Genomic DNA, 14,305 nt, shown 5'->3' with positions numbered 1-14,305 from the left:
TCATGCAATATTATTTGGAGAAGTACTTGATTACCAGTTTATCCCAAAGATGGTTCATTTTGATAATCCTTCAGGATCTTCATAAATACTCTTGGACCCTGTAAGGATCCTGCCATGATCCTCAAGGAATCCTGTTAAGAACTTTTTTAAAGCTCCTGGGTAAATTCTTATCACATCTTTGATGTTGCTGAAAGATCCTTGCAAAGATCTTTACACTAATCTTTGCTGTGATCTTTGTTGAGATTCTCTTCATATAGAAGGTCATCAAGGAATGTCCTGCAAGGCTCATCAGATAAGCCAGGCAATAGTAAACCCAATGAGGAACAGTAATCAAGACTGAGATAATTATCTGAATGACACTTGAGAACTCACAAAGATTTGGCTTTGAGAAGAATAATTTTATGACAGCTTATGGTAAAGACAAAACCAACCTAGTTACAACATTGAGCAATTATTTTACATAACCACCATCCTAATGGTGTATTCAAGTTAGGAATTGGACACTTCTTAATGTATCATTGTATGAGTGAATTCAAAGCATAGGCACACATTCAGTCACAACATGATATGTATTTATGGTAACGCAGCTAGTTTATGAGTACATATGCTGCTATGTGAAAGAATGAAGGTTGTAGGAAGTTAGACAATTATTATAAACTATAAGTTGATGTATTGTACAACAAAATATTCTCACTTTATATTAGATAATACAGCAGTGATATTTATGCATGAATGGTTCATATGTGAACTGTCACTGACATGAGGTAGTGACTACACTTTCCTTACAGCTTGGAGCATTAGCGAACAATTGAATTTTGAAAGCCTTTTTACACTGGTAGCTTTGCTTTGTACACATGGCTGATTCCAGGGTGTGCACATAAAACTGTTTCCTTAGGAAGGTTTAAAAAACAATTTATTTGCATAAATACTTGTTAAACCCGCCCCGTTTCCCACAGACTAATGATGATGATGATGACAACAATGACAATGACAATGACGATGATGACAGCAGTCACCAAAACTCAGCCATTTCTGGAAATTTGCCCCTATGATGGTTAAAACTATCTTTTTTCTACACAAAGCTTTAATTTGACTGTAAAGTATTGACCTTGTGAGGGAGACCATGACCTGGTCCACCAAACCTGCCGTCTAGACTACAGTGTAGCCATCGGGTATTGCCACATGGGTCATTTTCTGTTAGAAACCTTTCCACAAATGCCTTGATAAGCAGGATCCTGTTACGCCTTGACATTCCACATCAAGATTTCTGCATGGCTTGTTGAACACAGCAATTCCCCTGATGGTGCAAACTTTACATTGTTAACAACATCACAGTGTCCCAGAAAGTCTTGAAAACTTCCCTCACTGTAGTCCATAAGTTTGACAAGTCGTTCTAGAAACATGGCAAAACAGATAATCAAAGTCAGTATGACTATGGTAAACATAACTCTTTCAATGACTTGTCGTTGAAAAAAGTTATTACTTAAGAAAATGTTACTATGTGAACCCTTTCACTCTCAGATTGACCTATTGGGTAACCACTCAGGTGGTTACTCAGTTGTGTTTCAAGTACTGTTTAATACATTGTACGAGGTGGTTCTAACTTGAAAGTCTGTAAAAGAAACTGCAATGTGTATTATAACCATTTCAACGAAAATTATTGAAAAGCAATGTTATGCCATAGTAAGTCTATTTGGAATTTTCCTGTATGTATTTTTATACTCTTACTCCTTCCTGTTACAGTAGGTATACATATGTCTGTAACTGAAATTCTAGTCAGTAGTGGCATCTGTCACTATTTAAACCATCTAGACACTATTAAACAGAACTCTTCTCTGATGCAGCTTGTACCTTCTGTTGCAAAAGCAATGAGATGCCCTTTGGGTGATATATCCATGGACGTCACCCACTGTGTCAATGGAGCAGCGCGTACTACCTGAAAAGAGGCATGTTAAGAGTCAAAGTTATTCACTGATGGGAAGCCAAGACAGAAAAATATTATCACCATGAGTATAGGAATAGTCCAGTTTCAAATTCGCCATGACCGCTGATTAAAAGCACTGAGAATGCATTTGCATAGGGTTAGCCTTGACCTAAAAAAATATTCACAAATTAAACAATACACGGAGCTGTAAACAGGTCATCTTCTCGCTGGCATTTGTAAATATTTTACTTTAGGTCGAGGTTAACCCTGTGCAAATGTGTTCTCAGTGCTCTTAATCAGCCATCATGGCAAATTCGAAACTGGACTATTGCTTGTTATTTTCTGTTCAATGATTGCATTGCCACTAATTTACTAGAAAGTAAGTGAAACTGCAAAAATGAACTTAAATAACTTAAAACTTAAAATAAGGGGCATGGAAAGAAAAAGGAACAGATAACGAGAAGAAATGATAGTAAAAGTGATGGATGACATTTGGCTTGATCCACAGTACCTTTTTCTGAGACAGACTGTAGAACTGCACAACTTTTTGCATTCCATAACCAGTGTAGACAACAATGTCAGGGTCTGTAGGAGAGAACTGAGCCAGGCTGGGAGGTAGCTGAGAAAACTGAGCCTATAAAAGGAGATTATTAAACAATGTATTAAGCATTGTAGTGGGCAACATTAAGACTGAAAAGGCATCACAATGATGCCAGTCATGCTTCAGACCTTGCCCTCTTGAGTCTAGTGTACCTGAATGTTAGACTGATTGACACTCCAGTTTACCAGGATAGGTTTCAAGTTAGCCTGTTTACAGTTAACTCCAATTTATTATCGCATTAAACATGATATATTCTTAAAATACTCATTGTTGCCTCATTAATTTAATACTTTATTTTCTGAACAAAAACGCATTAAAGTAAGACAACCAGTCTCCCCAATACCAGCTACTGTATGGTTTATATTCACATGTGAAACAGAACATAAGTTTCACAACAATATTGTTGTGTGACTACACACGTACAGGATCTCTCCTCCTGATAGCTTTTCCATCCAGTCCAATGGGTGGGGCAGGGAACGTCAGCCAGTCAACCAACTCACAGAAGTCTTTGGACCAATCAGCACTCCAGATACTAACACGACGATCAGCACTTGCTGCCAGCCACAACAATGGAGATGATAAAGAGTACTGTTGATCCTGAATTAAGGCAATCCAAAAATTACTGAAACCAAGTGTAAACAGTAAACCAGAAATAAACTACACATCTAGGCAGACTTTCAAGAAAGACATAATATAATGATTCAGTTTGGCATGCCTCCTACTAGCAAGTGCTCCCCCTTGAGTGCTGTTTTATTAACAAGCACCTGTATTAAAAGACGTGATCCCTTACAGCACAGAGCAGAGAAGAATTTAGTAGGACCAGATTGCAGGTTAACCACAACCATCTATTCCTCTAAGACCCTTATGAAACCACTGTTAATAAGGGGAATGGTTGTGAAGCCCAAAAAAGTTCTTTGTTGTATGTTTTTGGTCTTGACAGTGCACAAAGCACAACTACAGCTGTTTCATTACGATTAAGGAAAAAAAAAAACAATAGAAACACAGAGTTGTGGGCCTTCCAAAATAAATCTCCTTCTATAGCCCACTGAAAATGAAAGTTCGGAAAGCTACATTCACCTTAACAGATGATGCATGAATGCATGTGATTGGTGCCCCCTTATGGTCATTCAGTAGTCTGACTGTCAGCCCTGTAGAGGGACTACTTATTGCCAGTAAGCCATCTTCTGCTCCACTGATTATCACTCTTCCTGCATAGTTTACAAAAATACAGGGGGTTCATTAGCATTTACAGCAGGAGGGCAGCAGGTTTTCACAGGCAGGCAAAACATTTTGAACAGAACTTCGCTATGAGAAAAACCTTCCTCTAAATGGTCAAACCAGGCAGACAAAATCATCCTCACAGGCGGTCAATATGCCCTGAGCCCGACCCTTAATGAAACCCCTGAAAATATTGAATATTATCAAAGAAAAATTTAAATATGAAACATTTCCTGTGGTTCACTGGAGAAACAGAGGGTCAGAAATGATTGTAGCGAAGAATACAGCTACAGCTTTGAGTACATGCAAGTGTTAAAAAAATTTGAAAATATAGAAATAAGCTCTACTTGTACTTTTGCAATTTTAAAATGAACATCTAGTAAATTCTTTGAATGAACAGTAGCTATAGAAAATCAAAATAAATAAAGCATGCTCATAATTGGATGAATTTCATTCTGTAGAATTAATAACCTTTGGACCTACATTTGCAGCTTTATAAAATTTGATGATTAATAATATAGTGGCCACATGTTTGGATTGTTTCAACTTACTGCAAGTCTTTTTACATCTACAACTTCAATAGTTTTTCAAGGCAGGACCAATTCTTGCTTAAAGTAGGATTGTCAATCCTAACTAGGCCTCACACATCATGTTCTTACCGTGAGCTGAGAATGATATTGCAGTAACTGAAGCAGCGTGAGGCTGCATCTTCATGATCATTTCCACTTTTCCCAGGTCAAATATCCTGATGGTCCCATCGCTGTATCCAGCTGCACAGTGTGATGGGTGAATCACAGCCTCATCACCAGGCTGAGGTTGTGGATGGACAGTGGCTACTGTCTGTCCTTCATTTGTGACTGACTTGGTGGGAAAGGCTGCAGGCACTGGACTGAATGACACACAATTGCAGGTCTGGAAAGACAAAATTTACATATGGCTATTATTATTAGGTATATACCTTGTTGTGAATGAAAATCCAGGATAGGAAATAGGAGGGATGTGTGTTGCATTTGTAGCCCTTCATGCAGAAAAGTTGCTTCAGGTAAAGTTAACAAGCCTCAAGCCTCAGCGACAGAGACATCATTTATGACAACAAGTACTGAAGAAGATCTGAATGATGTTCTTTCTGACTCATCAAGAGTCAGCAGGGGCAAATAGATGAAGCACCAAATGAACAATCGAACTAAACAAGAAACAACTCAACAAAGAAATGGCAATGACCAGCTGCATGAAATTATGAATGACAAATTACAACTTCAATTTGAGCCCCACACACTTACATAGAGTTTGTAACACTTTGAAAGCTTTTCACAAATTCATCTTGAACAGGTTTGTACCAAAATTCATTTTAATATAATATTAATAATATTATCCAATTGCCAGTTAAATTTTTACTACAGCCAAAAGATTTTCATACTTGTCCAAGAACTTGAAACTGCAGATGTTCCAAGCTATCCCCACTCCACAGATGTAGAATACCATCAGTGCTACATGTAGCAAAATATTGATCATCAGGACCACTGAAAAGCAGGTCATTAATCTACACAGGACAAAGAGAAAGAGGCTGTTACTGATTGCTGTTTAGCTCACTTAAATCTGCTTCCTTTTTCAACATAAACTGATCAATTATTCTGTTGGTCTCATCAAATGGCATTATCTCAGTTTAAGTTTTTTTCTTTGTAACATTTTCTCAATACATTAATTTTTGCGAGTAAATGCATATTGTGAGTAAATATAGATCTCTCTTCATATGTTCTATTCTTTTCCAACCTGAGGAAACCAGCAAAAAATGCTGGCGACATCAAGCAAGTTTACTTAAATGTATGTAAAGCTCACCTGCTGGGCGTGACCACTGACTAGCCTGATGCTGGTTCTTTCATCCCAGTTAACATACCATAATGTACCTGATGAGGTGCCAATTATACCCTGGAAAAAATGGCATTCCACAGCAATGACAATAATTTTCTAAAGTAATGAATATTAAGTAAAAGTGATTATCATAAGCATTTTTGGCATTTGTGTGCAGTGGCTCTAACATCAGGATGTCAATGGACTGTCCGCTGACTTGTTCATCAAAAGTCTGCTGGAAGTTTAACAACTGTCTAAACTATTCACTCATTCACTGGAAAACCAAAATTAATCACAGCTGTTGATTTCTTCAATTGCAAACATACAGAAGCTGAGGATGGGTGTGTACATAAGACATAACACCCAACTTTAAAAGGTTGCCTTTCAATTTTCTACGACTCATTTATGCAACTGTGTGTCTAGAGTAAAACACTGTGGGAGTACCATGTCAACCCACCAGGCTAGAACATGGGCTCTCAATCAAAAGTCGGATCATTTGTACTAGAGCCATCCATGGTCAAGTGTCAATCAATACTCAGACAAGATCTGATCAACACAGTAAGTCAATAGTTGGCTGAGTATTGACCAACTCATACATTATGTATTAACGACGGCCACTTAATGGTGTGTCTGTGAAAAACTGCAAAAATCGACCAAGAAATTGATCGAGTGTTGATTGTGTGTCAACAGAGGTGTCGATCAAGTGTCAATCGAGTATCAATTGACACTCGACTGTGGATGCCTTGAATGATCTCCAGTGTCTAACACACTAATCACTGGCCCAGTACCTTACCTGCCATGACCTTCTTCACAGGAAAAAAAAATTGAATGAAATCTATGTGAGCATAATATTATTGACAGAAAAGAACTACAATGGTTGTGATTGGCTCACAGTTTCTAGGGCTTCATCAAATGAAGCAGAAATGATAGCTCCGTCTAGTGTCATTTCATCTTCCATCACTAGGCCATTACTTGATAACCTAAGAAAACAAGCCATATTTTAGCCACAAGCTTGCCTTGCCCAATTAATTTTGCCACATTGACAAGCAAAAGATTTCCACATAATATTACTTGCTGAAACAGGTGGTTTATAACAATCATTCAGTTCAGTTCTACTAGGATCAACAAGGTAGAGTTCATTTTATCTGTATTTTCTGCACATAATGGACTTGCATGTGTGTCCTATATTGTGGGAGAAAATTTGATTACAAGTGAATGCTATTTAAGAGAAGTTTAAAAAAAGTTTAAGTTTTAAATTAGTTAAGGTTTATGAAACCTACTGTACGCAACAATTGAAAATAAATGATAAAGAGAAAGCCTTGCTGTTTGACAAAGCCTAAGGTTTGAAAAAGACTATGGTTTAAACTACCTGCTGGGCTCTCCAGGAAGTCGCATTTCATTCACGCCTATCGTAGACCACAATCTGAGATTTCCTGTTATGCTGCCAGCCATAAGAGTACCTCCATGGCCTATGAGTACACCTGTAAATATCATTCAAAGTTAGCATTTATTTGCTATAGAAAGAAGGTTCAAACAAACTAAAGAAAGAGAAACTAATCATGGGATACTGGACAAATGACATATACATAATAATATGACAAATAACTCATTAATCAAGAGCATAAAATTACTATTAGTACATAATTTACTTTAAAGTGCACTTTGATCAACATTATTTGAGTGAGAATTGTATAAAGCATATTTTGTTATGCTGCAGAAGCAATGCTTCCATTAGCTTATTCTGCATTCTGCCATCAGGGGGTACACACTGAAAAATTTGCGAATTCTCCTCAACTCACTAATAATTTATCAAGTTAACACAAAGGAAATTGCAATTGTCATGATGGTTTGAATATCTGATCTTAATTAGCATAGATTTTTATCATCTCAGTGAAACTGTTTAATGGTACTTCTTAGTTTTAGATTTGATTGAGAAGATAATATATCAAAAAGTGTTTCATCAGAATTTCTCAACACCTCTAGTTTTGTCAATTGAAAATACTCTACTGCACATCAAATTATCCAACCCTTCATGGCATATGGAAATGTGACAACACAAAGTTTCCAATGTTTGAAATGCATCACCTACCAATTTCTGAGGAATCTCCTTCCCAGTGTATGAAGCACTTGTTTTGTCTGGTATCCCATGCAGATAGCATTCCTAGATTGAATAATAAAAAAAGTTCAAAATGACAGTCTAGTTGTAAGCAAGGCCCTGTATAAATTGACTGTCACTGAATCTAGTGGATGCTAGTCCACTGCAAGCAAACAGCTCACAGGGTTTTTGGTAATGTAGGTTCCCCCAACACTTTTCTTGTACCCATTTATGCTCTTAGGTGGACACAGCCATTGATGTAGAGACAATAACGGAGAACATCAGTGTTCCATAGAGCAATGCCAATTGTCAGCAGTATGTCATAGTGTGCATGGTAAGGCAGGTAACTTCATTGCTTGTGTTGGTGAAGTACTGGATCCTTGGCTGGTACATTTTATTTAGCATATGAGTTGTGGATTTCTCCTCCTCCTCCCCTTCACTTGTTTAATCTCAATGACAAGTCAGTGTGACAATTAAGTGCCTGTCCCCAGGCACAGAAACTCATTACTGGTTTGGGGGAATTGTGCCAAACATACTGGTATAATTGTAAAATTTGGGAGCTCACAGGCTGCTGCAAATGAAAGTCCTGGATATTCCAGGAACACAATTTCCATTAGGTGATATTAATAGCAGCTACATGTAACAATAGTACTGTAGATTAAAGTTTTTTGTCCATGAACGTAATACAAAGAGCCCAGCAATGTTTGAGTTGGATCTCTTGATCCAGAGAACCAAGTACTCTTCATAACAACATCACACCTCCTCACAATGCAGTGAGGTAGTAACTGCTTGAGCCACTCCAGTAGAGACAAAAACTCTGATCCAGTTAATGCCGCTTGGTTAACATTGCATGTACATGTACCTGTAAGACACTTTGAAAATCAAAACAAACACAATAGTTGACATACCTGAGCTGGTGGCAGCATACATGACACTGTCTCCTGCATACCACAAAGCTGTAAAATCATAGCACTCATCTCTCTGCAAAACAAATGAAATTATGTTGTTTTTGTTATACATTGTTACAGATAGGAAAGTAAAACATGCACCTGAGCCCAGTTTTTTAAAAGCATTGATAATGACATCCAGCAAACAAAAATCTATAATATTGTGTTAAGTTAACAATACTACCTGCACTTAACAATTAGATTTATTTATGAACTCAAACTTTCTTTTTTGTGGAAAGTGTGGTGGCCTCATGGTTAGTGCACTCATTCCCGGAGCGAGCAGTCTGGGTTAGAGCCCTGGCCGGGGACACTGTGTTGTGTTCTTGGGCAAGGCACTTAACTCTCACAGTGCCTCTCTCCACCCAGGAGTATAAATGGGTACCGGTGAATTGTTGGGGAAACTTAACAGATTGAGGGGGAGTGACCTGCGATGGACTAGCATCCCGTCCAGGGGGAGTAGAAATACTCCTAGCCGCTTCATGCTACAGAAACCGGGATAAGCTCCAGCAACTATGAGTCATTCAGCTCCAAGGCTTCACTTTCCCTTTTCAAAATTTCTTTTGCATGATAGTTGATGATGGTACAGTCCGAGTCAACTATCACACAGAAATCAAGATCAAATGATTTACTTGTTTCAAGTCTCCTAAATCTACAGTAAATTATCTAACTCCTTTTCCTAGACACTTCAAAAATGCAAAAAAAAGAAGCTGCCACTTTTTTAACAACCACACACTGGTAGGCTTCTCACAATCTACAACAGAATAGACAGTGAGTAGTGTAACCCGTAAGAGAATGGCAATCATGATAGAATGCTTACCTAGATTTATTCTGATATCTAACAGATAGTGATTTTCTATTGGATAGCATTATCCACTAGATAGCAATGCTTTCTTACTCTATTTTATGCCCATATTAAGTCTAAAACCAAGTAACTCAACAATCATTCCTTTCCGTATCATTGCCCTCTTCATAGATGAAATATCATATCAACTTTTATAATTTTCTAGAAAGGAAATTCAAAGCAAGCTTGCAGCCTAGCAAATGAAAGGACTTGAAATCTGTCTTGACGAGCAACATGAAAGAGGAACAACCAAAACAAACAGTACTAAAAGCAACATTTTGTCTATCAAACCTTACCACTTTCTTGGACTGCACTAGTTCCTTTGGCACTTCTGGCTCATGAACCTAAGTTACAAACAATTTTCATGAGCCTTAGAAACATTATAATTCATAAAAGAAGAAAAGAAAGACAAAGAAAGAAAGAGAATAAATAAACTAGTCTCCAATGGATGTTCAAGTATTAATATATTAAAGTGCACCTAACCCCAAAATTTTTTTTTTGCTAAAACGAATCTACTTGTTATTTGAAATAGTTCTGCGAAAAAATTTTTGGATTCCGTGAAATCCTCGATTTTCTGTGCCCCGACGAAATCTCGAAAATAGCTCTAAAACACCGCCATTTGTTTCACGACCGAGTTTGAGGAGAATGGGTCCAGCGGCTCTTGTGACGTCTACCCAGGAAGGTTCGATATCTCACGTCCTCTCATTTCCTTCAGGATTGTGCAATACACATTCGAAAAGTGCGCAGAAACGCCTTCCAGAGGTGCTATCGGCTGTTGCAGTAATATTCCAGATTTAAAGAAAGATATACTGTACAATTTACTGACGATGATCGGCTAATGGTACAATAAAGACGTAAACGACGGTTGATTTTGTCGAACCGAAACAAGCGAACTGAATCTGTGAGAACCATTAAAGAATTCTCACTGGAATTTGTTCCGCAGACTTTCGAACGCTATTTTCATAAATTTTCTGCTTAAAGCTAACCAGCAATTTGTAGAAATACTACCGACAACCTATATCTTACAATCCCGCAGTATTTATAACATAACCGGCAAAGTTGTGTGATCCGATCATGATCAAGAAGCGTATTAACTGATATGTAAATAGGTCGCAACTGTACGCCGCTAACCAGCACTTATTTCTCTTTCGATTTAGATAAAAGTAGAAAATTAATCCTTTAGAATTACATCATAACAAAATTGTTAGACTCACAGAGTTTTTCGAAGGTTTGGAAATCAGCAGTGCGACAGAGATTCTGTGCAATAGCGTCGAAAATATGACCGCGTAACATTATCTGCGGACCGCTTAGGGAACACATCCTTTTCGCTTATCCGACGAATTTCGCTGCAAACTTTGAGAACAATTTACATTGGTTATTTGGAGTTACGACTTAAAACGTGTGACAATGTGAAATCGGTAATTGTATGAAATGTTTCCTTCCGCCTTGCTTCCCGCAGCTTCAAAAATACAGGTCCAAACAGTACGATTTTCAATCGATCGAAGCCAATGTTTTGGAGGTCATCAAGTCTCGAAAACTGCAACACGTACGTCGCTCTTATAAACATGAAGCATTCAACAGAAAGTAAAACACAAACTGGATTTAACAGAACAATCATACCTTGACAAAATACATTATCGCTAAGGACAAATGTAAACAGGCTATAAACACGAGTGGGAATCTTATGCTAAGTTGACGAAATTACCATCCAAAGCAGTCCTTGAGTTTTCTTTCCTGCTTTTCGTTTGCCCGCTCCTCCACTTCGTATCTAGCTTTCCATTCCTAATATACAAGCAGCTCGTCCGTAAAGAAGTCTTCCCCTTCGTCGCTTGAAATATTGTAAATTGCTCTCAAAGCTCTAAGCAGTGAGTTCACAGTTGTCGAACGTGCTCGATCGAAGTTTATTTTGGTGTCTTCCAAATCGAAACTTAACTCTGACTCCAGTGACGAAACAAAATGATTCTGAGACAAAGCTTGGACGTTTTAGTCCCAAAATACATCGGAACGATTAGTTTTGTTTTCCATTTTCTCCAGCAAATACAGAGAGCTGACTGAGGCGCCATTGTGTTTGGTTCCTGGGTAGACGTCATCAGGAACCGCCGCCCCAGACTCCCTAAAACGCGGTCGTGAAGCACTTCAAGCGCGACTTTGAAAGGGCATAGAAAATCGAGGATTCAACCAAATTCAAAAATTTCTTCGCCCAAATGCTTTAAATAAAGCCTAGATTCGTTTTAGCGAAAAAAAAAATTTGGGGGTTAGGTGCACTTTAAATGATTCTACAAAATGTTGAAGAAAAACACACTACCCCTCTGTTATCACTTATTAAACTATAAAATTATGTAGAATGGTTTTTTCCCCTAAAACTGGGCATAATTTGCAAATCCATTTGGTTAAGGCTTGACAGACAGTACAGAAACATGTACAAGGAGCTTCAATTTGTTATCATTGAGGTACATGTACACAACAGTCTTTCCACAGTAAGCACTCTCTTGTTTTGACGCATGTAAGAGTGGAGTGGATTTTTTCAATGTAAGTACCAACTCAAGCTGCCCACGTGATGACAATCATGGTCAGAAAAGAACTATGTTTGTTGAGGCAGACAGGAAAGTCTTTTAATTTGCTGTTTTTCTTTCTTTTCAGATTGGATCTTGATGCATAAGTCTATGGCATGATCAGGAGTCACAGCACTCTAACACAGTCAAGTAGCATATAACTGCCCACTATGTTAAATGACACCTGTGGAGACTTACATTAAGAGTCATTTTATCACCAGTCTCATCAAGGAGCCAAAACAGTACAGAGCCATCTTGCCCCACAGAGGTAAACTCATTAGCAGTATATGGATCCCACATGACATCGTGAACAGGATGTCTGGCATAGGATGCAGCAAGTACTACCAGATCTCTAGTGCACCACACTACCACAGAACACTCCCTGTAATCACCAACTGACACAAGGAATCTGTCATCCCGGGCATATGCCAAGCAGACTATCTCATGCTCATGGTAGGACAAAACCTAAAATTTCAAAAAAATGTCATGCACTGTCGACCTTTTTAAAGGAACAATGAATGGGGGGGATTTCAAAAATATTATTTTCCTCTCATGTCAAGTCTAGGGGTTCATTGCATTTTATTGTATATTATTTTCCTCTCATGTCAAGTCTAGGGGTTCATAGCATTTTATTGTAAATTATATATTTTTAGCATTCTAATTATTTTAAGCTGAGGGCCCCAAGTTTATCAGTAACTTAAGTTACTGTCACGGGTCACCCTTATTAAATAAAGTCTTTCACTATTTCACTTCATTGTGACCAGCAAATTGAAAATTAGGGGTGGCTTCTTATACCTACAAGGCTGTGCTCTAGAAGCGCTCAGGTGCCACTTTTGCCTATCAGCAACTGGAAAAACTTACTTTTTTTCAAATAAGCTTATTGATAAGTGCTGGGCACCCAGGATTTTATGGTTAAGAACCTTTGGGCTCCTCATAATTTTTCTTAGACCACAGCCTTGACTTAAAACAAAATTTTGGCTCTTGGAAACCTTTGATCTGATCTTAAATTAGTGCAATCCTTTGTGAAAAGTCGCAAAGTCTTGTTTCTGTGTGTTTCTTTCTGTCTTGGAGTCTAAAACCATTCAAGGATGATTCTGGATGGAAAGAATCACCATTAGAGTTAACTGTCTTGACATTTGAAGACGATAGAAAAACAATGGCCAGTTCTAGCTTGAAGCAAGAAATTCTGGAACTTTTGTCAAATTAAAGCACAAGCCATTAAACCACCAAATGTATCATTTTAATAGGCTATTATAAGCACATGTCAGTTGGCATGTTAATCAATATATTTTTTGGCTTGTTATTTAGCTGATAAAATGGGAGCACCAGTTGGATAATGACCCAATGTGGGTCTTAGTAGCATTTTTAAATAACATCATGGCATGTTTGTTTGCACGTGCATAAGGTGCAGGTAGTTCACAAGCTGCCCATTAGGGAGGGCTATTTGATTTAAACTGCAACCTGGTGAATACATAAAATAATTCAAAATATGCTAGCTTTCATGAAAAGTGATTTTAAGAGAACTTGTAATGAGTACATGTACTTCCTGAAGTATCTCTTCTCCCATGTAAGTACAGTGTTATATATCATAATATTAAGCAGAAAATAATTAATTATCAGTAGACTTCCATTAAAACAGACATATCAATTTAAAATACACACCTTCTTACACACTCCATCTTTTAAATTCCACAAGCAAATTTGACTGCCTATAGAGTCAGAAGGCCCAGAGGCTGAGGCCAGTATTAGGCCATCATGTTGAAGGGCCAAGGTGGATATCTCTTCTGTGTGCCCCATGAGGTGTCTCTGAGTACCAGAATGAAGGTCCTCTATAACCACAAGGCAACCACTGGTGTATGCAAAAAGTCCTTCATAGAAACCAAAGAACCAAGAGAGGATTTAGAATTTCTAAGGAAAGTTGTGTGTATTTTAAACAGGCTCTAAACATGTCAGGGTGTCTAAACTGTCACAAATCCATAAGCATGTGCCAACGAGGAAGCTCAAAGGGCTTAGAATGTGCCTGCCGATTAGGTGTTCAACTACTGAAATTGCTTCTTGTACATGAAAGAACCAGTGCAGTGCTGCAGTGCACTGTTGTGAAACATGTTGAAAAATAGTCATGTGAGTCAAGCAAAGTCTACCATTTTGTGCTTTAAAGTTGGGGCTGAATTTTCCTTATGACTTGAAACTAATTAAATGTTCTTTTTTGACCCCTTCAAGCTAATCCTATGTACAAACTATAATGCCACTGCATGCATGTGTAACCAACAAGTCATTAA

The 14,305-nt window shown here is 37.9% G+C and overlaps 1 protein-coding gene across 2 annotated transcripts in view; it reads right to left on the bottom strand.

Annotated features, from left to right (window-relative positions):
* Window positions 1–83: 83 nt before the first annotated feature.
* LOC145490710 (WD repeat-containing protein 90-like) overlaps window positions 84–14,305 on the bottom strand; it is a 39,531-nt gene continuing 25,309 nt past the window's right edge. Inside the window, exons 24-38 of one of the 2 annotated variants that reach the window (XM_081469799.1) lie at window positions 13,689–13,894; window positions 12,225–12,491; window positions 9,771–9,818; window positions 8,595–8,667; window positions 7,681–7,752; window positions 6,961–7,072; window positions 6,484–6,571; window positions 5,580–5,669; window positions 5,161–5,283; window positions 4,403–4,655; window positions 3,603–3,733; window positions 2,949–3,122; window positions 2,436–2,558; window positions 1,852–1,936; window positions 84–1,393 (exon numbers count right to left, since the gene is read on the bottom strand). In XM_081469799.1, coding sequence (XP_081325925.1) covers window positions 1,239–1,393; window positions 1,852–1,936; window positions 2,436–2,558; window positions 2,949–3,122; window positions 3,603–3,733; window positions 4,403–4,655; window positions 5,161–5,283; window positions 5,580–5,669; window positions 6,484–6,571; window positions 6,961–7,072; window positions 7,681–7,752; window positions 8,595–8,667; window positions 9,771–9,818; window positions 12,225–12,491; window positions 13,689–13,894 — 2,000 coding nt within the window. In that variant the 3' untranslated portion in view covers window positions 84–1,238. Of the gene's footprint in view, window positions 1,394–1,851; window positions 1,937–2,435; window positions 2,559–2,948; window positions 3,148–3,602; window positions 3,734–4,402; window positions 4,656–5,160; window positions 5,284–5,579; window positions 5,670–6,483; window positions 6,572–6,960; window positions 7,073–7,680; window positions 7,753–8,594; window positions 8,668–9,770; window positions 9,819–12,224; window positions 12,492–13,688; window positions 13,895–14,305 lie in introns of those variants that run through there. The other variant, XM_081469800.1, reaches the window with a different exon arrangement.

This window comes from Orbicella franksi, chromosome 6 (genome assembly GCF_964199315.1).
Source record: "Orbicella franksi chromosome 6, jaOrbFran1.1, whole genome shotgun sequence".
Lineage (NCBI taxonomy): Eukaryota > Metazoa > Cnidaria > Anthozoa > Scleractinia > Merulinidae > Orbicella > Orbicella franksi.
The sequence above is the reverse complement of the archived record's forward strand: the minus strand, read 5'-3'. Positions and strand labels throughout refer to the sequence as shown.